The following is a 23,799-nucleotide window of genomic DNA, read 5'->3' as shown; positions in this document are numbered from 1 at the left end:
AACAGTCAATTAAATTTGCATAATATTATGAATCCTTTAAAGTGGTATATAAAAGTATGAAGCAAATCATTCAATATTGTTTGTAAAGTGGAGAAGAATATTTTACCTCAGAAAAAAAATCTTTTCTTTCTTTACATTATTGAGATGCTATTTTAAACTTTAGTCAGTATCACGAATTAATTATAATACTTTTAAAATATGGTTATTTTTAAAATAAGAGTTAATTGTGTCGTATGTTCTCTAACTTCATTTGAAATTGATCTCTAAACGTTTAAATATTTTATTTTCATCCCTAAACTACGAGTTTCATTCTAAATTAGTTTTTAAAGTTTTGAGCATTTCAATTCCATCCCTAAACTATGACCCTCTTTCTAAATTGGTCCCCAAACTTTTCGAGCATTCCGATTTCATCCCATACTATACGCATATACCGATCAAAATTCTTGTTCATAAAATCGTTAGGCCATGTTGTATTGTTATATGTTTGAAGAAAAACAAATCTTAGGTTAATTTATGATGAATATAATTACATGCATGGATGGATTTGGGGATGAAATCAGAATATTCAAAAGTTTAGGGACTAATCTAGAAAGAGGGTCGTAGTTTCGGGATGAAATTGAAACATTAAGAAGTTTATGGACCAATTTAAAATGAGAGTCGTTATTTGAGGACATATGATGCAATTAACTCTAAAATATCCATAGAATTATCAATTTAATCACCTGGGAAATATAAAGAAAGTTAAATTATAAATGAGAAAAATAAGTTGAAAATTTCAAATGCCCCAACTGCTAACCAACTGTGTGTCATGTCATGACCTAAGCTCATCTGATATATTTGTAAATATTATATAAGTTCTGATGGAATCTTTATCTTCATCTTCTCTCCAACTCAACCCACGTCAGATGTATGTGGGTGAACACTCAATAATCTGCATGGGATTTTCTTCAATATCCACCGATCAATATTAGAAAAAATTATCAATTAGTTTAATGGAATGAGATAAATAATCTCTCATAATAAGTGTTTAATTCATAGGTAATAAATCGATATAAATAATATTTTAGGAAAAAATCTTCCCTTACCAGCAGAAGAATCTCTGTTTCAACTATAAACAGAATAATGGATAGACATCAGCAATGATCAGTATCTGCCATTGATTCCGATTGCTTTTGCAATCCACAGCCTTGACTATATTATTATTATTTCATCATATTGTAGCTAAGTGACTTAGAATTTTCAATTCACCCTCCAATCTTAGGTGGGGCTGGGAGGAGATCGTCTCCCCTATTTCTATTAAATATGTTTTCGTCCCTCTAGAATTTTATAACTTTAAGTTTGTTCCACTGAAGTTTATAAGTTCAATTCATCCCCTAATATAAAACCATGTGTCCGTCCTTGCTTTCTATCAAGCACATTTTTTTTAAATTTTTTATATACAAATGGTCGACTATATGATGTTGCTTTGTTAAGTCATTAGACTATTAAAAGTTATAAAATGATCATTTGATTATAAGAGTGTTTTGTTGAGTCCCTCGATTGTTAAAAGTTACAAAATAATCGCCAAACTATTCATTATGTTAAATTCATCCTTTTCGTTAAAAAATTGACGACAACCTGGGCTGATGTTAATATGTTGTCTGAGATATGATAAATATGATCCCAGAATCTCAAACGACTATCATATCTCAAACAACATATTAACATCCAACTCAGACTACCATTATTTTTTAATAGAAAACGACAAGTTTGGTACATATTGAATACTTCAGTGACCATTTTGTAACATTTAATAGTTGAGGGACTTAACAAATTAATGTCATATAGTTGAAGGACCATTTTTGTACTTTACCCTAAAGTTTATTATCTTTAAAACTCTGCTTGATTTAATCTATCATAATTTAAGAAAAAATTATTTGGGCGTGCAATTTTTTAGTGAATGAAATCAGCAACTAAAACTTGTGGATGGAAGTAATTGGTTGGAAGATGGATTAACATAACATTTTCTTTCACTTTCGATGACTAATCAAAGTAATTAAATATAATAGAACATCGTTTTCATGTTACATAATCAGCTTATATAGGCCTGTAAATGAACTGAACGTTCAGCGAACCGTTCGTGAACCGTGCGGCGGGAAGTTCGTTTATGTGCGTTTATTTATTAAATGAACGAACATGAACAATATTTTTTGTTCGTTTAATTAAATGAACGAACATGAACATAGGTCTCGTTCGTTCATTTACGTTCGTGAACGTCGATTATGTTCGTTCGGTTATGTTTGTTATGTTCGTTCGATTATGTTCGTTTATGTTCATTCCTTTATGTTTAACTCAATCTTCTTAAATCAATTTGGTGACCAATTTGTAAGTATCTTAAAATATTAATTAATCTGATATTCTGATGACCAACTCCATAATTAACCCAATTTTATTTGGAGATTAAATCCAATATGTTAACATGTGAGGCACATCGCACCTATATTCATTTCCCCTTTTTTCCCCAAACCCTAGTGTTCACTAGAGAGTGGAGACGATCGCTGAAAGCTTCAAAACAAGTTATATTATAGTGCAATATGAAGTTTTACAGGTCTGTTTTCATCTCTTTCTCTGTTTTATTTGGCTTAATAGTTGATATGTAAGTTATTGTAGGTATCTTCACATCTAAAACTCAAGAAAACATCATACTTCTTTCTAGAAATAGATGGGAAGATAAAGGTAACAATCGGAAGTATATGAGCATCAATAAAGAGAAAAATATATAGAATTTGCCAGAAAACAAACAAATGTTTCTATGCAATTTCTGAAAAGAGTGTAATAGCGAAAAATGATTGTTCATATGTAATCATGGACCACTAAGATAAATGTTATAGTGTTAAATTAAAGTTGTGTGAATAATTTAATATCTTTAAAAGATCGATCAAAATATTTGATATCTTCAAACATTTCATCACTGCTAATAAACTCTTACGCTATTTATCACTGTAGATTTGGTTATTTGCATTGTCGACTATTTTTCATGAAAGAACAATGGAAGGTAGGGTCTCCAACGTTTATGTTCGTTTATGTTCGTGTTCATTTATGTTCGTGTTCGTTTATGTTCGTGTTCGTTTATGTTCGTTTATTTATTAAATGAACAAACATGAACATATTATATTCCTTAATAAACGAACATGAACAAAAAAATTTTTGTTCGTTTATGTTCGTGTTCGTTTATGTTCGTCTATTTATTAAATGAACGAACATGAACATACCTCCGTTCGTGTGCGTTCGGTTCGTTTACAGGCCTAAGCTTATATGATCCATTGTTTATATCAACTCTATGAGGTCATCAAGCTTTGAGATTTGAGAAAAAGTACATTTTTTTTCATAGGTAAAACCTGCTAATTGTTCCCTGAGAAAGCAACAAGGTGTAGGCCCTGCCTGTTCTCCTCAAGCAATCACAGTTAAGGAACCCTAGGAGGATTCCACGTTTGAACCATTAACATATAATTAATTCGTTTAAAAATCACAACTCAATGGCTAAATGCTAACTCGGTTTCTCGGACGCGGCGACTCGAGCGAAAACAGGACGACTGAGCCATGCCCCAGGGCCTCCCGAGATCTTGAGAGCCACCTTGGGAAGAGCTTTAACTATTTTCTGCATGAAAACATGAAACTGACCCTTCGTAGATTCGATCACATGTAACTTTTCCAATTGGGGTTTACTAATCATGGAAAGATCCTTTTGAGTCAAGTGGTCGGATCATATTCGGAGTTGATAAAAATCGGATCTTTAAACAAGAAAAGGAAGTTCTTTTACTTTTACTTTTTCTTCTATTATAAAAATTTACTATCAAATTTCTTACCACTGGAATCTTAAATCTTTAGAAATGAGAATATCTTATTTGACTCTTGAAGCGGGGCCCTATGCTCTTTTCATCGAGAGAATATTCTTCACGCGCATGGCTTGAGATTTGTAGTTTATATAAAGGCACAACCGAGGGTACCATCAAGAACTGATGATTAAATCACTGATTGAAATTGCTTCTCTGTGTGTTTTTGTTGATTTTGGTGTAAAACAAGGGAACTTTCACTCTAACAGTGCACAGCCAAAGAACCAAAACTGGGTTTTTTTTCTCAAAGATTCTTTGTAAAGTGAGTAGCTTTCATCTCATTCTTTGTTTTTACGTCTTTATTTGTCTGTTTTCTTTTTCATTGAACTGTAAAATCTGGAACTTGTGAGCAAAAAAGAGTGTTTAAGCTATGGGGTTTTACTCTTTAATCTGTTGTTTGTTTCAAAGCCTGCGATTATTGCATGCGGAAGCTGATGTTGGATGATTTGTTCTAAGTTTGGGACAGATTGGGTGTTTGGATACGGGGAAAATATCTTTACTGGGAAATTCATCTTTTGTTTTTCATCTTCACTCTTCTTCTTTGTTTCGGTTCATGATAGTGTTGCAATTGGAATGTAATATAGGCTAATAGGCTCTGGTTTAGAAGCGAATTCCGAAATCATTTTCTCGACATGGAAGGCGATGGCGGATTCGCACCGAATTCTACATTCGGGAACCTCTCCGATGCTGCCGCTTCCATGGATTTCGATTTTATGGATGAACTATTGTTTGAAGGATGCTGGTTGGAGACTAGAGATGTGTTCAACTTTATGCAGCCTGGTCCTTCAACATCTAGTGGTCCGAATCTGAATGACCCTTCTCAGAGCATGCATCAAGGTCAGGTGGAAACAATGGTTCCGGACATTCTCGAAGTCGATCGGAAAACTGGTCAACTGTTGGAAACGCTACTTTGATGCCACAACCCGGAAGTTTTGTAGTCCAAGGCACCGAGTTGGGGAATAGATGGTGGATAGGACCAAGGGCGGAATCCGGTTCTTCGTCATCTGTGAAAGAGAGACTAATGCAGGCTATTGGATATTTGAAGGAATCTACAAAAGATAGGGATGTCCTTATACAAATCTGGGTGCCTGTAAAAAGAGGAGGGAAGCATGTTCTTACGACCGAGGGTCAGCCTTACTCACTCAATACAAATTGCAAGAGTCTCGAAATCTTTAGAGATGTCTCCAAATCCTACAACTTCCCAGCCGAGGAGGATTCAAAGGAATCTGTTGGGTTGCCTGGCCGTGTCTTTTTAGGGAAGTTACCTGAGTGGACACCTGATGTTCGTTTCTTCAGAAGCGACGAATATCCCCGTATTAGTTTCGCACAAAAGTACAATGTTGGCGGATCTCTTGCTCTTCCTGTTTTCGAGAGGGGAAAAGGGACTTGCTTGGGTGTTGTTGAGGTCGTCACAACTACTCAAAAGATCAATTATCACCCGGAACTTGAACACGTCTGCAAAGCTCTTGAGGTCTCCTCTTTTTTCCTTCATAATTCCATGTTCTCTGTTTATCGTCTGATATTCTGATCCTTTAGCCGTTAACTCAGGAGAGTTTGCTAGTCGGAAGTTTCGAATATACCTCATGAGTCATTTTAGCATCGTAGACATCTTTGTAGCTGCTAAATTCGGATTGTTTCTACTTATGCATCTTTCTGATTCTATGATTGCTTTCTGTATGTGATGTGTTGTGCTGCTGCCATACTTCATAGTCGTCCATTACGGATTTTTCGTATTTTAATGCACCAACTGTCCTTAGTTTTTCTCATTTTTTCTTCATTTTTATAATAACTTTGTTGCATCCATATATAGTAATTGACTTTTCATTTTTTTAGAAAAGTAAATTAAATACATAAAAAAAAACCCTTTCAGAAGAGCCAATGGTCATGTATTTGTTTATTATGTTACTCATCTGTCACCTATAGGGCCCTCTTCTATCCTCTTGTTATGGTTTAAATAAACTGTATCTATTCGCAGGCCGTTGATCTAAGGAGCTCACACGGCTTTACTCCACCTGGTGTTGAGGTAAAGACAATGGCATCTTAAGCCTATAGTTTCGACTGTTTGAAATTTTTATTGTTCCTTTCTGAGACAAAACAACTCATCTGGTTTCACAGGCTCGTAACGAGCTGTATCAAGCTGCATTGCCTGACATAGTCGAGGTTCTAAGATCCATCTGCAAGAGATATATGCTGCCTTTGGCTCTAACATGGGCACCGTGCCTCAATCAAGGTAAAAGTGGATGCCGACATTCTGATGAGAACTTTTATCGTTGCGTTTCCACCTTGGATTCCGCTTGCTTCGTGGCTGATGAAGGTCTTTCGGGCTTCCTAGAAGCGTGCTCCGAACATCACCTGTTCCAAGGCCAAGGAATAGTTGGCAGAGCATTCACGACAAACAAGCAATGTTTTGCAACTGATATAACTGCCTTCAGTAAGACGAATTATCCTCTCTCTCACCATGCAAGGATGTTCGGATTGCGTGCTGCTGTAGCTGTCCCGCTACAAAGCACTTTTACAGGATCGGTTGCATTCGTTTTGGAATTATTCTTGCCGAAGGATTGCTGTGACAGCGAAGCACAAAAGCATACGCTGAACTCATTGTCCAGTTTTATGCAACAGGCTTGCCAGAGCTGGCACGTGATTGTGGACAAAGAGCTTGAGGAAGAAGTGATACTTCCGGTTAAGGAAATGGAAGTTTCCTCGGATTCGAGATCGAACAAAGAAGAAACTCAATTTAGGATTTCTTCGTCGAAAGAGAACTCTCCAGGAGTCATCATGGATTGCACACATGATGGAGGCCCAAAAGAAGGGTAAAGGTGTTTCTGTCTCGTGGGAATATCAAAGGAAGAACCGAAAGAGAAATTCAAGGTGACAACCCACTGGGAAGAGACGCAGCTAGAGTTATACAATAAGCATGTACTTTCGGATTTTGGACATGTTAACCAAAATTCCGGAACCGCGGTACTGTCGATGGGGGTGGCAGCGACTCTTTTTCTGGTCAGCATCACATTTTAGCAGGTAAAAAACAGGTGAGAGAGACGAAAGAAGATGGAGAAGACAATCAGCTTGCAGGATCTTCGGCAGTACTTTGCAGGAGTCTTAAAGATGCTGCTAAGAGTATTGGTGGTAAGAAAATATTCCATTATAGTTACAAGCCTTGTATTCTTGCCTGATGTCTCGATTTCTGTTTAACTAAATAATGCTTGTTGATCAAGGTAACTTCTCATTTCTCGGAAAAATCTTATAGCCCGAGAAATTTAATTACGGAAAACAACGACAAGGGACTTGGCATCCATACATTAGCAGTATAGAGTAAGAGTACCATGCTCGTTCGAGTTGCTTACTGATTTTAGTCTATTGCAGTGTGCCCGACTACTCTCAAAAGGATATGCAGGCAACATGGGATCACTCGGTGGCCGTCTCGAAAAATTAAGAAGGTAGACCACTCCTTAAGAAAACTCCAACTTGTGATGGACTCGGTTCAAGGTGCTGAGGGAGCCATTCAACTAGGGTCGTTCTATTCAAGCTTCCCCGAACTGAGCTCACCTAACTTTTCTAGCAGCTGTCCATCTTCAATGTTGAAGATCAGTAACCTTTCAATGCCATCTGAACCTCAACTTGACAGCGGCATTTTCTGCCGAGGAGCTGCTGCTTCAAAATCTCCATCTTCCTCATCCAGCCAGAGCTCGGGTTCGAGTACCTGTTGCTCCACTGGAGCGAAGCAGCACAGTATCAGTATCAATGCCTTGGGTAGTGCAGATGGGTTGGCATCGGAAGATCCCGAAGGAGCACGGAGGAGTGTTCTCGGTGATGCTGAATTGCACTCCTTGAATCATGAAGAGCCGAAGCTATCTGCAAGAACCGAAAACCCAAATACAATAGTTGAACATCCTAATTTCGAGACTCGACCTTCATTCCTGAAAACTGTCAGCCAGAATTTACCGGCAGGAGGCACCTTGAAAGTAAAAGCTATGTTTGGAGAAGTCAAAATACGGTTCATCTTGCAACCGAGTTGGGGTTTCTTAGACTTGCAACAAGAGATTGCTAGGCGTTTTAACATCAAAGACGTCACCCGAATTGATCTCAAGTACTTGGACGACGATGATGAATGGGTTCTCTTGACATGCGATGCCGACCTTGAGGAGTGTATAGATATATACAAATCATCTCAAAGCCACACCATCCGAATCTCCCTTCATCAAGCTTCTCACCCTAGTCTAGGAAGCTCATTCGGTAGCAATGCACCGATATAAGACTACGATCAGTTCCCTTACAAGTCGGGAATTCAGAACTACAAGTTTCGTTGTAAGTAATTCGATATATATTACCGTATTAGTGTTACGAACAATCATGCTCCATTTGGGAACGTGGTGCGAGAGACACATCCACCACTTTAGATGTGTCATTTTGTGACCGGATCTTATCAAACGGAGCCTATAGTCGATAGATGGAATCGAGATACATGAATTATATAGTTCTATACAATGCAATAAAGGAGTAGGCACCGAATTCACGGTTGGTGAAGATGACAAAGAGGATTGTGAAAAACATTTGATGCCATACCTATGCTATCTTATTTTTCATTTGTTATTTACTGTAAAACTAATTCATTGAAGATTAATCCATGTAGTGTATAATTTTTATTTTTTATTTACTGTAAAATTGTTACATATTTTCATATTTCTCACAACACTTGCGTAAATGTATTAGGATCCGATCTATTAATTTTTTCGTCGGCTACAGGCACAACTCCATTTCACCACCCTCCAACCACCTAACTCTTAGCCGATATGCTGACATGGCATCGACCCCATTGTGTCCTAAGAACGTTCATGAGTTAATCTCTTAGATACTCCATTTTCAATCTTTGAATCTGAAGAACATCCAGTACTTCTCGCGGAAGCGCCACTCAACCTAAGGCTAATAAGGAGAAGATGACCCAGATTGTGTTTGAAACTTTCAATGTGCCTGTGCTATGTACGTTGCTGTTCAGGCAGTTCTTTTGATACAACAATTATCTGGTTCTATCGATCTTCCCATTTTTTTTACTACCGCAAACTCGATATTGCCGTGAATCTCTCGTTTTGTTCTGCATGGTTAATTTGTTTTCCTTTCAAATAGTACTCTATTCCCATATATTCGAATGGGTATTGCCTTGGATTCTGGTGATGGTGTGAGTCATACTGCCAATTTGTGAAGGTTATGCCCTTCTCCATGCAATTTTCCAGTTAGACCTTGCTGGTCATGATCTTACGGATTCATTGATGAAGATCTTAACCGAAAGAAGGTACTCTTTCAAGACTGCAGAACGAGAAATCAACCGATGGGCAAGTGATCACTATTGGAGCAGAGATGTTCATTGCCCCTAATACTCTTCCAGACATCTCTGATCAGAACAGCAGCTGCCGGAATCCATGAAACTACATATAACTCCATTATTAAGTATGATGCTGATATCAGGAAGGATCTATACGAAAACATTGATACAAGGAATTTTGTCTTGCTATTTACATCGCTTTTCTTTCCCTGTGCTAAAATGACAGAAGATGGCATTTCTATGATGACAAAACTTGTATATCTGGACGAAGCCAAGGCATGGTTTGAAGTCTCCAATGCCTAATAGAACAAGATTTTCTTTGTTATCATCCATCTGAACCTATAATTTAAATCTTAGAATCAATATCATAATCGTCACAGCATTTCAACCAGCCATTTTATATACAGTACGGATAAGCGATGCAAATAGCAAGATAAAAGGCATAAAAATGATCTGGTAACTGAAGCACATACCCGAAAATTGGCCTAAAATGGAATATTACATGCACATATTCAAATCATCATTATCTAGAAAAAAGAACCCTGATTCCATAATGCAATACTTCCATTCTACCGGATAACTTCGTGGCAACAACAAAAAATTCAGCAACAAAAACATTTAACTCCAATTGATCTATTTGTATTGCAGTATAAGGCATTCTGTGATCTTGTCCTTCAAAACTCTTATAAATTAGACATGGAAATGACATTTAAGTAGAGTTAGCAATGCTCACGTACTGTGTTTCCAAAGTCTCTTCAAGCTGCTAAATGACAGCACTGTTGCAGGAGGGAGCTGCAATATTTCTCCTCACCGGACGAGCCGACTTTTTCATGTAAGAGGAATTCCATTCCCCACCATCTTGTGCATAATAATCCATGGGATAATCACCGTGAAAATCCTTTATTCCGTTGCCATCACAACATGATTTACTCTCCCTGCAACTCATTCCATTTCCACAAGAACCACAACCATCTCTCTCCCACCATCCGGATATCTCCCCTAGCGCAATCTCTGCCTCGAATGTAGTCAGTAAAGGTTTACAAATGCATCACCCCAATCAATGGAAAGCCTAGGGCAAGCAATTTGAACCCAAGCATCGACTGAATCTTCAAACAAAGCAATTCGAGTCGGACTAATTTCCGACATCAAAATGACAAAATAGTCAAATCCTTTCTCCCTCATTTTACCTTCCAACCTCTCTAAACCCTAGGATTGCCTTGCCTCCCCAATGTCCCCAACACTATCCCCCAGCTTTTGGCTCCCTTCGCCTTCTCTATAGCTCTCCTCCGTGTTTCCCTCATTCCCTTATGATCATACTCCTCCAAGAACAGCTTCCCCAAATAAGGGTCGTATCTGAAAGCTTTGATTTCTGGATTTGCAATCATAAAAGCTTCCAAATGAAACCTCCCATCCGCCACGAAAACCGCCACGTATTCATTTGCATTTGCAATGGAACTGATTTTGGGCGCGGTGCAGCCTAAAACTTCACCAGCTGATAGCGGTTTTGACTGAGGAATTAATACCCTAAATCCTCGTTTTTCTAGCTCGGGCTTAGCCGACCTAATCGCCGAGGAAAACTGAATCGTCCCAGCTAGTACAATTGATTCCTTGGAACTAGTAAGGTTGTGCTCAATCGTGTTGACGAGACCGTCCACGTTGATTTAATCTCGACGAAGACGTAAAGGCAAGGAATTTTGTCGCCTCAATTGGAACCAAGCAGCTGTGGCCGTAATGAATCAACAAATCGGCACCAAGAGCCACGGCAGAGAGGTCGTCGACGCAGCACGCGCCGTAAGTGACGTCGCCGAGGATAAAGCAGTGTGTGACGTCAGCGAAAGAAGTGAGAATATCGGAGATTACAAGGGAGTACATCAGGAGACCCTCGGGGAATTGGAGGGCGACGCGCTTGGCGCCAGTGGAGAGGACGCGCCAAACGCATTTATGGATTTCGAAATTGTAGTTGGGAGGGAGAATCGAAATTGCAGCATTGAGGGAGTCGTCGTTGAGGATCGAGTCAGGGATTTGGTTCTTGACGAACCGTTTAGGGGCCGGCTTCGAGCTGCCGGCGGTTCGTTGAAGGGGCAACGGCGTATCTAGTTTCGGCCCCCGTTCGTGTTGACCGGTTTTCTCCATCAAAGGATTCATGAACAAAAAAACAGAGCTCAGTGACGATGGCATAAATTTTTAGGGTTTTGTGGAGGCGAAGATCTTAGAGTGGGCTGACATTGGCAACAACAGCCTTGAAGCTCAATGACACTTAAGCCCAATTATGGGCTAAATATTGGCAAAATTGATTCAATAGGTAATTATTTAATTCAATACAACATAAAATAAATTATTTAAGGATTTACGGCCTTTATTACATTGACTTGGAACTAGTCATGTCAATGTAACGAGTTCTAATAAAAAATATTTTATTCAAATTTTTCACACTTGCATGATAAATTTTAACAAAAAACTATATTTTATTAGAACTCGTCACGATGACGTGATGAGTTTAAATAAAAAAAAATTATTTTGAAAAACTCATTATGTGGGTGTGATGAGTTTCCCTTACACTGTAATATTTTTTGTAGATCTCGAATTAATTTTGAGTTAATTATTTAGCTCAATATAGGACAAAGTAAATTATTTAGGAACGGGACGAATTCTAATAAAAATATTTTTATATTCACCCTGGCATGATGAATTTTATTGTAATTTTCAGAATAATATTAACCCAGTTAATCTAACTTCTCCTATGTGCATGCCAGCTCCTCCTAAGTTAACCGCTTGAATTTATCTTTTTCCTTGCAATATTGTGTATTTTTGAGATAGAGAAATACCATTTCTTTTCTCTTCTTTGTCGTTCAAAAATAAAATAATAAAAAAAAGACTACGTTGTTTTTTTAAATGCTTAAATCATCTTAATCCAATATAAATAAATTAAAAGTATAAATTCATATTACGTGTATAAATTATATTTGGACATGGTTTCCCTTTGTTTTAAAATAATTGCATGAACTCGACACCTCCTTATCTCGTGGGACAAGCCAGTTACGTGACTTTGTTCTTCCTCCTATTCAATTCTATCCATATCTCTCACGTTCTGTGATTTTCTATAGTATAATATCATAACTAAGACACGAATCAAATAATTTTAGTGGTTAAAAATAATAATTATTTTTTTAAAGATTTTTGAGTTCAAACGGCTGTAAGAATATATAAACATTATTATCGAATAATTTTAAAGTTATCAAACATATATAATGTTAAAAAACAAATATATATTATATATACCATGCTATTTTACGTCGGATATTAAGGTTGAGACACAGCCCGGCGTCTTCGCTTGTTGGGGTTATCGCTAATGGTCTAAAAGCCTTCATTTGTTAGGGGAGAACAAAGACTATTTGCTTCTTTTTAGAGGCAAAAATGATAACTTTTGTTCACGTAAGGTTTTCGTTTTTATCTCTATCGTATTTTTATATCAATTTAACTTTTATAATTTTTCTAAATGTATAATCAGCCGCCATTTTTGATGGAAAATATTCTAAAGTAAAAGCAATGCATTCTTAGTCCATTTACCAAATTCGTCAAAAGAATTAGCCAGCAAAAGTGGTTCCTTTAAAAGGCTTTACCTACAAATTAAAGGTAATAGAATTTAGAAAGCTTTTTTGTGTTTCCCAGCAAGCCAAGTATTTTCCAAGTTGTGGAAAATCTTTTCTAAAAGTTTGAGTGTGTATTCTTTTAGAATAATCCTCTGTGATAGTTCATGTACGAGTCATTAATTCCATGAAATATTATAAAGATTTATTACAAAATAATTTAACTTTCTCGACTGCAATTAAAAGATTCTCATACACTATTTCGTTAAATTAATTGATAGATAAATTTATTTTAGGCAAAAGGTAACCTTTGCCCCGTAATAGATTCGATTTATCATTTTCGCCCTATAGTATTTTCACATCAATTTAACCCTCAAAGTTGTTTAATTGCATCATCCTATACCCTAACTCTAATCTTAACTTAAAACCCTAAACCTTAAACCCTAAACCCTAAACCCTAAACCCTAAATAATAATAAATATTTAAAACATTGATGCAATCGAGCAACTTAGAGAACTGAGGTAAATATACAATAGGAGCAAAAATGATAAATTAGATCTATTACACGGACAAAAATATCATTTTGCCTTTATTTTAATTGTATTATAGAGAAAATGAAAAGAAAATGAAACAGCGTCAATATAGCAAACTTTAGTTAGTCCATCGTCAGCCTGGAAAAAAGCTCCTGTGTTATCCTTTTACAACTTTATTACATTTTGCTTTTATGGGAAAGGCGTAGTAGAACAAGCCAACAACACCTTTCACGTATAGCTAATCAACCCATTTTTACAATGATAGAAACATTATTAACGATAATAAACATATCTCCCAACCACTCTTATCTTACGTAAAATAAAATACACTGATATTAACTATTTAGAAACGCCATTTTCTTTAACCTTTTCCCATCATTTTCTTACTTACCAAACACACTTACAGAGGTTTCATTTCACAACCATATGGTATGTATCCTCGGAGTTTCCAGGTTTACCAGAAGGAAAAGAAAAACAAAACAATTTAAAGGAGTCGCCAAGAAAGGCGCAGTAGTAACGTGGTTGAACCATGCCATGAAATCTCAAATATATAACAACACACGTGTGGCCCGAGTGTTAGGGCTACGGAGAAAAGGAAGTTTAGCATGTGCGGAGGCGATTACGTACACGGTGACGTGGTTAAACACAGGAAGGGGAAGTGTATTTAGGAGTGTCGTAGCTTATAAATCGTCAGCTCCCCATATCTTCAAGGCACGAGAGTTTTGCTTGAAGTTTGGTGAATTTACAGAAGGGATGGAGCAGATTGTTGAGATATTGCATGGCTTGAAGGCTGCAATGTTGAAGGTGGTGGTTCAAATAGTGTTTGCAGGTGTTAATGTGTTGTATAAATTGGCTGTTTGCGATGGAATGAGCATGAAGGTTACGGTTGCCTATCGCTTCATATTTGCCTCCGCTCTTATGAACCCTCTTGCTCTCCTTGTTGAAAGGTTCTTTTCGTTTCTCTTTCGCTTTATTTTCATGATGTTCGGTTTTGTTTCTCGACTCTACTGAGGACACCGACGAGTTTAGGTTAGAGGTTTGAATCTTATCATAATTAAGTAAATTATTTAATCTCGTATGGTAATTTTAACCTTTTCCTTTTGCAATGTTTGTTTGTTCCGCAGGAATAGCCCAAAGCTAACTCGGACTATACTAGTTCAAGCATTTTTCTGTGGGTTACTTGGGTAAGGTTATTTGCCACCAACAGGTTAATTAAGTTTAAAGTGAAGATTAATTCTGTAATTTGTTGGTATTATGCAGGTGCTCGGTGGCTCAAAATTTGTACATAGAAGCCATGGCATTAACATCAGCAACATTTGTTTCAGCTACGACTAATCTAATTCCAGCCATAACTTTCATTGTGGCCGTCACCGTTGGGTATGTATATCCTTTATTTGAGTCATCCAAGTAGAGAGATTAACTTCTGGATTTTTAAAAAGCACAAGGATGAGTTTTACAATTAGACCCACAAACTAATAGTTTGGTTCATCTTCAATCCCATGTTTGTTTGTGGCATGCAGATTGGAAAAGGCAGGGTTTGGAACAAGGGCAGGGAAAGCGAAGGTGTTGGGAACATTAATTGGATTAGGTGGGGCAATGATATTCACATTCTTCAAAGGACTCAGAATTGGCATGGGATCCATCCATTTAGATCTTTTACATCACCTACACCATGTGGCTTCTTCTTCTTCTAATTCACATCCAGGCTCTGCTCATCATGTATTGGGAGCTTTGCTAGCTCTTGGAAGCTGTATTTCTTATGCTATATGGTTGAACATTCAGGTCTTCTTTTAACTCCATTTCATTTGCAATATATTTTGTTCTCTGTGTATTATCTTTGCATGTAAAACTAATGAATAATATAAGCGGGTCATCTCTTTGTTTTTTTTAATGTTTATATTTGAATTTTTTTCATACAAGACGAAGATGAGCGAGAAATACCCATGTTATTACTCGAGCACAGCATTGACATGCACAATGGCAGCCATACAAACAACTGCTCTTGCACTTTGCGTGGAGAAAGATTGGAGTCAATGGAAACTGGGATGGAATATCAGGCTTCTCACCGTTGCCTATGCGGTACGTTTTCGAGAGAATACCTTTTTTTAGATCTAATCAAAATTTAAGCTTTAATTTGGAGACTAAATGTGCACTGATGTGTGTTAGCAGGGAATCTTCGGGTCGGGGTTGATGATTAGCTTGATCTCTTGGTGCGTGCGCATGAGAGGTCCGCTTTACGCATCTAGTTTCAGCCCTTTGTTGCTCGTCTTAGTAGCTTTAGCGGGCGCATTTTTTCTCGAAGAAAAGTTCCATCTCGGAAGGTAATTAATTCCTTGATCAATCGATTAATCAATCATGTTATCTTGTTTAACGTGGTCTAAATCACAGCATAATAGGAGCAGTGCTGATTGTGGTGGGACTATACGTTGTACTGTGGGGAAAAGGCCAAGAGATGAAGAGAATGAACCAATCAGTTTCATCAAACAAGATCTGTTCCAACAATGGAGCTATCCAAGTTGTCGTTGCTCCTTGCGATGATACCACTTCTAATATTAGTAACAACGACAACAATAGTACGCGTTAAGGACTTCACCAAACTATGAGGGATTTCGGAAAAGGGAATAAATATGTTACAAAATTTTAGAGGGAAAATAGTGTGGATAGAGACAAATGGAAAATGGTTGGAGTAAAGTTTTGTTATTTCCCCTTTTTGTTTTAGATTGTTTCATCGTTTGTAAACTACATATCCTTCTGTTTTTCTTCTTCTTTTATTGAAGTATTGATATTAGAAAATGAAACCCTTGATCCTCAAAAACAAGCCCCCAAGATGGCATGAGCAGTTGACAGCAAATTGGCTTGTGGTTAGAGCATATGATGAAAACCAAATAATGATTGTGGTCCCCCTAAAACACATGAAAAAAAGATTAATGACAATCATTAATTCTCTTCATTCCTTTCATTGTCCCTATCTTTTTTGTCACTTCTTATTCTTAGGGTAACCATTGGTAGTATGGAAAATTGACACTGTTGTGTTATTTGTAAGCTAATTTGATGCCATCACCAGAATGACAGGCTTGCAACATAGTGAAACTCTTATTTTCTCTTTAATTCATGCCTGACTAATCAGATGCACGCTACTTTATTGATATATTTTTCCCAATCAAAATGTGAAAGGTGGGAGAAGGGGTTACCTTGGCATTTGGTGAAGGAAACTGGCATGGCAAAAGCAATGGCAGTGATGGTTGGAAGACATTGGAAGGACCATTAGCTTTGCTGTTGTCAGATCATTGCTGCAAGTTAATAATAGATGTGCTTGGTGTTCTGCCACCCATCAATTCCTCTACATTTTTAGCGCAGCAAAAACTTAATGGCTCCACGTTCAGCTTTTATTATAACTCTATAAATTATAAATGATAGCAATCATAATAATATAGGGAAAGGAAGCGAGGCCATTCAAATATTCTAATGAATTTTTACACTCAGAATTTGTGTTAGATCAGTTCTGAGCCTGGCCTACCATCTTCGCCTTCTGACAGGACTTGCATAAATGACTAATGAGATTCTTTCTTCCTTTTTTTTTCACAAATTACCTAACCTAAGCAAAATGTGTCTTTTTCCACACCTCAAACTTTAGTTTCTGAAATGATCTTCCACATGGGTAAAATCTAGATCAAGCTTGAAACTTGGTTTTTGCTTTCATTACTTATACCCCACTTCAGTTTCAGCTTGGTTCTTGCAGTTATTTCCTATAGCTTCAATTATGGACAGAGAATTGACAAGAAAAAAGATAAGGAGCTGCTGCCGTACATTTTTCCATGGAATGAACACGCCTGATAACACGACGTGGTCTTTGCTTCTCCATGACGGGGATGAGGTTCTTCATCAACTGCGTTAGAGTCAACCTCAAGGTGTCATCAATTGGTACTAGCATCATCATCTTTCAAGCAAAGAGGATGACATTACAAGGTTTAAAGCCATAGCACATCTTAAATACGAATCATTACAATAATGGCAGGAAAAAAAAATCAAACTGCAGTCATAGTGATGAGCTCTTAACTCGTTATGAGTATTATGTAAAAGAAAGCAACTCCAAAGTGAAATATTCACTCAATGTTTGCTGAAATGTTCATTTACTTGCAAATAAAAGACATCTCCAAACATTGATCACAAAACCAATGATGGGATTTTTATGAATTGATGATTCATAAAATAAATTGAATAAATCTTGAGACAATTGAAGCACATAATGTAACTGAATTGAAAGATTAAACAAAGTGACATACCTGCTTAAACCTCTCCTGTTCAGCTCAGCCTGCAATGTATTTTGAGAATCAATTCAGAATCAAAATGTTTATGATCTAACGCCTAAGGATGATTCATACATTCATCGAGATTAAGTGTCTAGATACTAATTGACTAAAAACCAGATTAAAAAGAAAAGTGGACCAAAATCTCCGCTATTTCAGTTCATGTTACCAATGAATACGTTTGAAAGGAAGCATGGTAATACATCATTTTGATTTATGTATATTGATTAGCTTTGGAATTATTTTGAGACACATTTTAATTTTGATCATAGCACTTAAGTAGTTCACTAGGCTGGGTAAACGGGAAACAATTGAAATTCTTGAATGTGATCATCTAAGATCATATAATATAGCTGCATATATACCTCTTCTCTTAGCAACCGAGCGTTCTCTTCTTCCAAATGTGAAACCATAGATTCCAATTCAACAGTATATGCCTAAATGTCAACAAGGATAGCAATACAATTAAAATCTCAATGAGATAAAGTTAAGTATATCATTTCTCTTCACTTTCTAGGCAACCAAACATAATTTAGAAAGGAGGGCCTGACCTGTTTGCGTTCTCTAGACCTAGCAGCGGATTCCCTGTTCTTAATCATCCTCCTCTGTTTCTGCTGCGTCGCTTTATCCAAAGGAGGTTCCTCGACGGCGCGTCGTTTACCTCTCATCGCGCCTCCACCAGCTGGCACCACGACCAATGGCTGATGATAAACATTGCCGTTGTTTCCAAACGCCGGAAACTGACTTCCACCGCCGTTGATAACGACGGGATCCGCAGGATAAACACCTGCACCTACTCCCACCTGATTAACAACTTCCCCGACATCCTCTTCTCTAACCGCTCCAGCTTTCGTCAAAAAATCCTCCAAAGTCATCTCTTCCAGCTGACCTTCCTGCCTCTGATCGCCTCCTCCGCCGGCGACGATCTCCTTCCAAACCTCGTCGACGGACTTGTTCGCCACATCCTTCGGAAGCGAGAAACTACCTTCGCGTGAGATGGAGGCGCCGAGGAACTGTGCGTGGGCGTCGGAAGAAGCAGTCGGCTGCGGCGGCGTCGACGAATAGATGTTTTTCAAGATCGTCCATGGTCATGGAGCCTAGGCAGTTCTGAGATTGGTTTTGGTTGTTTTGTTGGTTTTGGAGACCAGCGAGGAGAGTGGAGGGCGAAGAGCATAGGGATGGCTGACGTGGCACGTCGGGATTCGTCCTTGACGTGGACGTAATCACCTTGGAAGACGCCATGACAGCCCCGTATTTTCAGTTCTATTTTCTCCACTTCGTTGCTCATCTGTCTTTCCTTTTTGGCCTTTTGCCTTTGTTTCCGCTGATTGGATAAGAGGAAAATTCAAGCTGAAAAAACGCAAAGCGAAGCACTGAGCAATGAGAGAGAGAAGAAAAGAGGGAAAGATGAACCTGCGCTGCAAGGCGATAGGTTACGTGTACTCGCGGTCATTTAGTCGCATTATTATAAAATGTAGGGATAGTTAGGTCATTTCCTCCCATTATTATTTTTTATGAATTCTCCCCAACATGTCTGTATTAGAATTCATATTCTAAATTAATATTTAAAATTCAAATCATTCTAATTGAATCCCCAGATAGGGCAGTTGGAAAAAAAAATTCTAAAATGTTGTCTTCGATTTTTTTATCTCAATTATGGAAAAATTCACAATGCTCTTAAAAGATAGTCGGACAACATTGTGTCTTCCGGAAGATGGTCAGACGACACGGCATCTTCCATATAGAAGAAATAAACTCCGGCAGCCACTTGTTGATGGTTTCTTTCCCAGCTCTGGAAATGAGATGGTAGACTTCCAACAATTTGATCAATCATTATCTTCTATCTTTAACTGCTGTGGAGAAACCAGAAGTTGTTAATTCCAGTCCGAAACATTGGTTAAGGGTGCTGATGTGCACCGTCGATTTCTGCTCTTGATGATGGTGTTTTTCAATTCCCTACAGGATGAAAATGTTGGCATTGGTCTTAAACTACATCATTCCTAAGAGGCATTCCCCCTGGATTACCTTGTATGCAGTTTAGCTTAACCTTTGGAACTTCATTTATTGTTGGTAATGAGCATTATCACACTGCACAAGTGTGGGGTTGATGTTCTTTCAAGTGGAGCTTCCATAATCATGGGGCAAGAGCTGTCATCAAAACATAGAATGGCTGCCCCATTGGCCTTTAGTATATATATCATGGCAGAAACATCACAGCACAAAGAGAGAGAGAGAGAGAGAGAGAGAGATACTTTGCCAGTTTGATTAAGATTAGGAACAGTATAGCATACACCCACTGCACATGCCAATTACAACCCCCTTTTTCTTTTTCTTCCTTAAAACCCAAGTAACCAATACAAAAATGACCAAAATCTTTGGGTTGGGGAGCGGAGGGATAGGGGGCACAAAAAATTGATCTTTCCCATTTAGGGACTTCTCATCGTCTTCTTGGCCTATGATTTACTTTTGCAATACTCGAACCATGTGAAGTGTTTCTGTGCCTCTTTCTTCCCCTGAATTCTGCCTCCCCCTTCTTTCCTTTTTTTTTTCTTCCTTTTTTTCTCAGATCCATTTGTGGATAAGAGAATGGAGAACAATGAAAGAGAACTCAAGTGCCATTTTCCCTATTGAGTAATCAAACAAGTTTCAAGAATTTATTCAAACACTTTTCTATCATTAATAGATGATCACAAGCCTTACATATTCTGCTCCTTATATACTAGCTTACCAAGCTAAAACTGCTTAACAGAATTTCATAACAACAATCTGTTATGATAACTAACTAACTAACTTCTAGATCGTTTCTAGAACCATCTCAGCTGTAACATGCACAAGCATACACGTAACTCTCAACATTCCCCTTCAATCAATCTGAAAACAAACAAGTTTTGGGTTTTAAACCCTCAATCCATCAAATCCACACTGCTTGTATGTAAGTGATTGCTTCCTTGGACATATCACTATTTTACAATCCACCGATGCCCGCCCATTCCAGTACAAATTAACTGACCAAAATGAAAAAGAAAATTCACAAGATATATAATCCGTGTGATCAGGGAGGAAACCAAGATGAAACTTCAGGAGAGACAAATAAATGATAATAAAATGGGATCCGAAATGTCAAGCCTCCTGTATAAAATTTTAAAATTAGAGAGTCGGAATCTGTTTTGTCTAATTTTAAAATTAACAAGAGTGTAAATAGTATTTACACCAAAAAAATAAGGATCAATCTTAATTTGCCTAATTTCAAGATAAGGACCTAATAAGTATTTAAATTGAAAAAAATGGGCTAAGAGTTTGATTTTTCTACTTCCAAAACTAATATGGACCTTATAAGTAACTAGACTCAAAAACTTTGGGACAAGACTTAATTTTCTTAGTTTCAAAAGTATGAAGGACCGGAAATAATTTGACCCAAAAAAATGAGGGGCAGCCCCTCCCACTATAAGATAGCTCTGTCCTTGAATGTAATGATGTGAAAAGATACGAAAGAATGTCAAAATGTGTCATGAACATGATATGATGCTATGCTTCCACATGAGTGGGCATGTGAGAGATCACATGACAATTATGAAAGTGAGGATTTAAGGTCAATGAACATGGGTCCCTATTAGATAATAAGAGCTAAAACACATTTGATTTCATTGTTAAGGCTGCTTCATGGCTAAGCAATGATGTATTAGGTTAATGTTTTCATATAGCCCCATTTTGTTGGGCAGATTTCTAAAGCCTTAGTAATGGGCAATGCAATCCTATGTTCGAGCACGTATTCATACATGAATGCAATGATATAATTCTATTTCAAATATGCAGCTTAATTTCCATTTTTTGGGTCTAGACCTTGATGTCAGGTAGCCAGAGAGGGTCTTGATTAAGCTCGAGACGTGTCGGATCAAATTCTATTTTGGAACAAATTCACTCAAAAATGTTGTCCCGTCCACAAGGCTTACTTTCAAGTACCACAGATACTAGGCAATAAATTTCCATGCACTGCTGAATTTTGAAGGAGGGTTGACTACTGAGGTTAAAAGTTGAAACTTGTGGTTTACACTATAAAATAAATTCATGGGCGGTGGATCCCTTTGTTGCAGAGAAGGGAGTAAAGTGGGTCCAAGTGATGGCCCACCATTTACCCAAAATCACATGGCTAGAAAGCAGCAACGAAACAAAATACTTTTTTCGTTTCTACATAATATAATTAAAGGGTGTTGGACTATGCTCAAACGATTATATTTTTGCCAACTTAGTCATGTAGGTGAAGGTCCATTTTTTCTCCATTGGAGTTCCTCTTAAACAAATAATTATATTTTTGAACTTGTATACAGAACATAAACATGGGTGTTGGAGTTTGTCGACTTGGGAGGTGAATTGAGGCGAGATGTTGGCACGCATCGATCGGTGAAATTATAACTCTGCACAAGTTTCGTAGTGAGTATGGACCGGATGATAATGACCTATCGCTGTCTCAAGTATTCGGTTCTCAAAAAGGGAAGCAAAAGGCTACGACCGGTGCCGTTAATGGCATTGCTAGACTGCAAGCACTCCAGTTCATGCGAAAGTTGTTGGATGATCCAATCAAACTTGTTCACTTCTCGTTTTTTGCAAAATGCACCCCATGGTGACCTCGTCTTTCAAACTCTAGCCGTGAATTATTGGGGTGGACCATTAGTTGTAAAGCTACGGATGCGGGGTATCAACGAGCTGAAGGAACAAGCCCTTCTGAATCGGCGTCGTTAGACATCAGCGATCATGTATTTGACATCGACGGAAGTGGATGAGATCTCCGTCTTGGGTTTCTAGTGCTTCCATTGGTTTTTGGAAGCATTCTTCAAGTAGACCAGCAGTAGTGCTTAATAAAAATCTTGTTGTGGCTGATAAGTCTCTCATTGAAAGGGCAGCAGGATCTGCAAACAAAAATACCAGGCAGTGGAAAAACTTAAGCCACCATCGATGCGGCGAAACTTGAAGTGATACCCAGTAATGTCGACCTTTTCAAGGTTCAGCATCGATTTTACTATGTTTTTTGGCTTCTTGTCATGCGTTTGTTCTTGTTTCAGCATGTCCTGTTTATTTTTTACGTATAACCTTATACGTCCATCGATTGAACTCAAGCTCTCTCTTTATACAAGAACTTATTCTTCCTTTTACAATCACTGCTCGGAATATTGACAAGCTTAGACGCTGGGAGGAGCCACACTTGACTCTCTTTCCTTGCATTTGTTTATACAATTATTTTCAGGTTCGTGGTCTATATTTTGGTCTCTTCATTTAGAAATTTTTACTTCACTTTCGAGCTTTAGCTCATGGCTAAAGGGTGAGCTTTTTCTTGTGATAGAAGGCGGCGGTCTTATTTGTACAGCTACCTTTTGTTGTTATTTTCCCTCTTATCACTACATTTGAGCACTGGTAGGCTGATGTGTTGAACATTTATGCTCTAGAAACCTGCTGCCATATGTTTTTCCGATGGCTTTGATGTCTTAGCCGCCTGCATGCTAACGCTTAAAGGCCTCGAGGAGCAAGGTCGTCTCGGTAGATCTTTCGGCAAAGTCACTATACGTGATCAGCCACCTTCAAATACTATTCAAAAGATCATAGCAGTAAAAGATGGCATCCGAGACGTGGAGTATTTTCTCCAGAATCCGAACGCTACTCTCCTGAAATTACGCACGATCCTCCTCGCCGGTCAGCCTCAGGTACGATGCCATGATTAACGAATGCGAACACGACAAGAACATTGTGATTCTATACTGCTTTGGCAAATTTGGAATCAAATATATTCATTTAAACATTTTTTTGCAGATAACAACCGAGGTTGCACTAGTGTTTTTAACATCCGCAACCATTCTTCTCATCATACCTTTCAAGTATGTACTATGCGATCTCTTCACTCGAGAGCTCGAATTCAGGAGGGAAATGGTCAGAGATTCCTAAGCTTCTTGAAAGAGCGTGGCTTACTGTAACACCCCTAACCCATACCCGACCCGATATGAGTCAGAGATACTACATTGACTTTAAAACACAACTCTTAATAAATAGTAAATATGGGACTTGTATTAAGAAAATACAATAATATACATACTGTAATATAAGTTTACAAAAATATTCAGAGCATACACAACTTAACTCTTTAATTACATGCCAACTGCTATTTACATAACAAATGACCTACTGATAAGTTGCTTC

At 37.8% G+C, this 23,799-nt stretch overlaps 1 protein-coding gene and 4 pseudogenes across 1 annotated transcript; 3 read left to right on the top strand and 2 right to left on the bottom strand.

The window, feature by feature from the left end:
- The first annotated feature begins 4,441 nt into the window (after window positions 1–4,441).
- LOC120175679 lies at window positions 4,442–8,458 on the top strand (annotated as a pseudogene).
- A 1,338-nt stretch (window positions 8,459–9,796) lies between these two features.
- LOC120175674 lies at window positions 9,797–11,342 on the bottom strand (annotated as a pseudogene).
- A 3,071-nt stretch (window positions 11,343–14,413) lies between these two features.
- Window positions 14,414–15,921, top strand: LOC120175675 (WAT1-related protein At1g68170-like). Its single transcript, XM_039182275.1, has 6 exons — window positions 14,414–14,493; window positions 14,570–14,686; window positions 14,830–15,091; window positions 15,230–15,388; window positions 15,479–15,630; window positions 15,698–15,921. The coding sequence occupies exons 2-6, from the start codon at window positions 14,604–14,606 to the stop codon at window positions 15,891–15,893; spliced, it is 852 nt and encodes a 283-aa protein (XP_039038206.1). The 5' UTR covers window positions 14,414–14,493; window positions 14,570–14,603; the 3' UTR covers window positions 15,894–15,921.
- A 788-nt stretch (window positions 15,922–16,709) lies between these two features.
- Window positions 16,710–19,013, bottom strand: LOC120175680 (annotated as a pseudogene).
- Window positions 19,014–19,287: 274 nt separating this feature from the next.
- Window positions 19,288–23,576, top strand: LOC120175671 (annotated as a pseudogene).
- Window positions 23,577–23,799: the final 223 nt, after the last annotated feature.

The sequence above is a fragment of the Hibiscus syriacus genome, unplaced genomic scaffold (assembly GCF_006381635.1).
Source record: "Hibiscus syriacus cultivar Baekdansim isolate YM2019G1 unplaced genomic scaffold, ASM638163v2 tig00112206_pilon, whole genome shotgun sequence".
NCBI classification, from domain to species: Eukaryota; Viridiplantae; Streptophyta; class Magnoliopsida; order Malvales; family Malvaceae; genus Hibiscus; species Hibiscus syriacus.
The sequence above is the reverse complement of the archived record's forward strand: the minus strand, read 5'-3'. Positions and strand labels throughout refer to the sequence as shown.

What these genes read in the sequence shown, in the direction of transcription:
- LOC120175675 (XM_039182275.1), top strand. Translation starts at nt 14,604, where the DNA reads ATGGCATTAACATCAGCAACATTTGTTTCAGCTACGACTAATCTAATT. An exon ending in TTCTCACCGTTGCCTATGCG is followed by an intron (nt 15,389 to 15,478) that starts GTACGTTTTCGA and finishes GTGTGTTAGCAG; the next exon opens with GGAATCTTCGGGTCGGGGTT. An exon ending in GAAAAGTTCCATCTCGGAAG is followed by an intron (nt 15,631 to 15,697) that starts GTAATTAATTCC and finishes TCTAAATCACAG; the next exon opens with CATAATAGGAGCAGTGCTGA.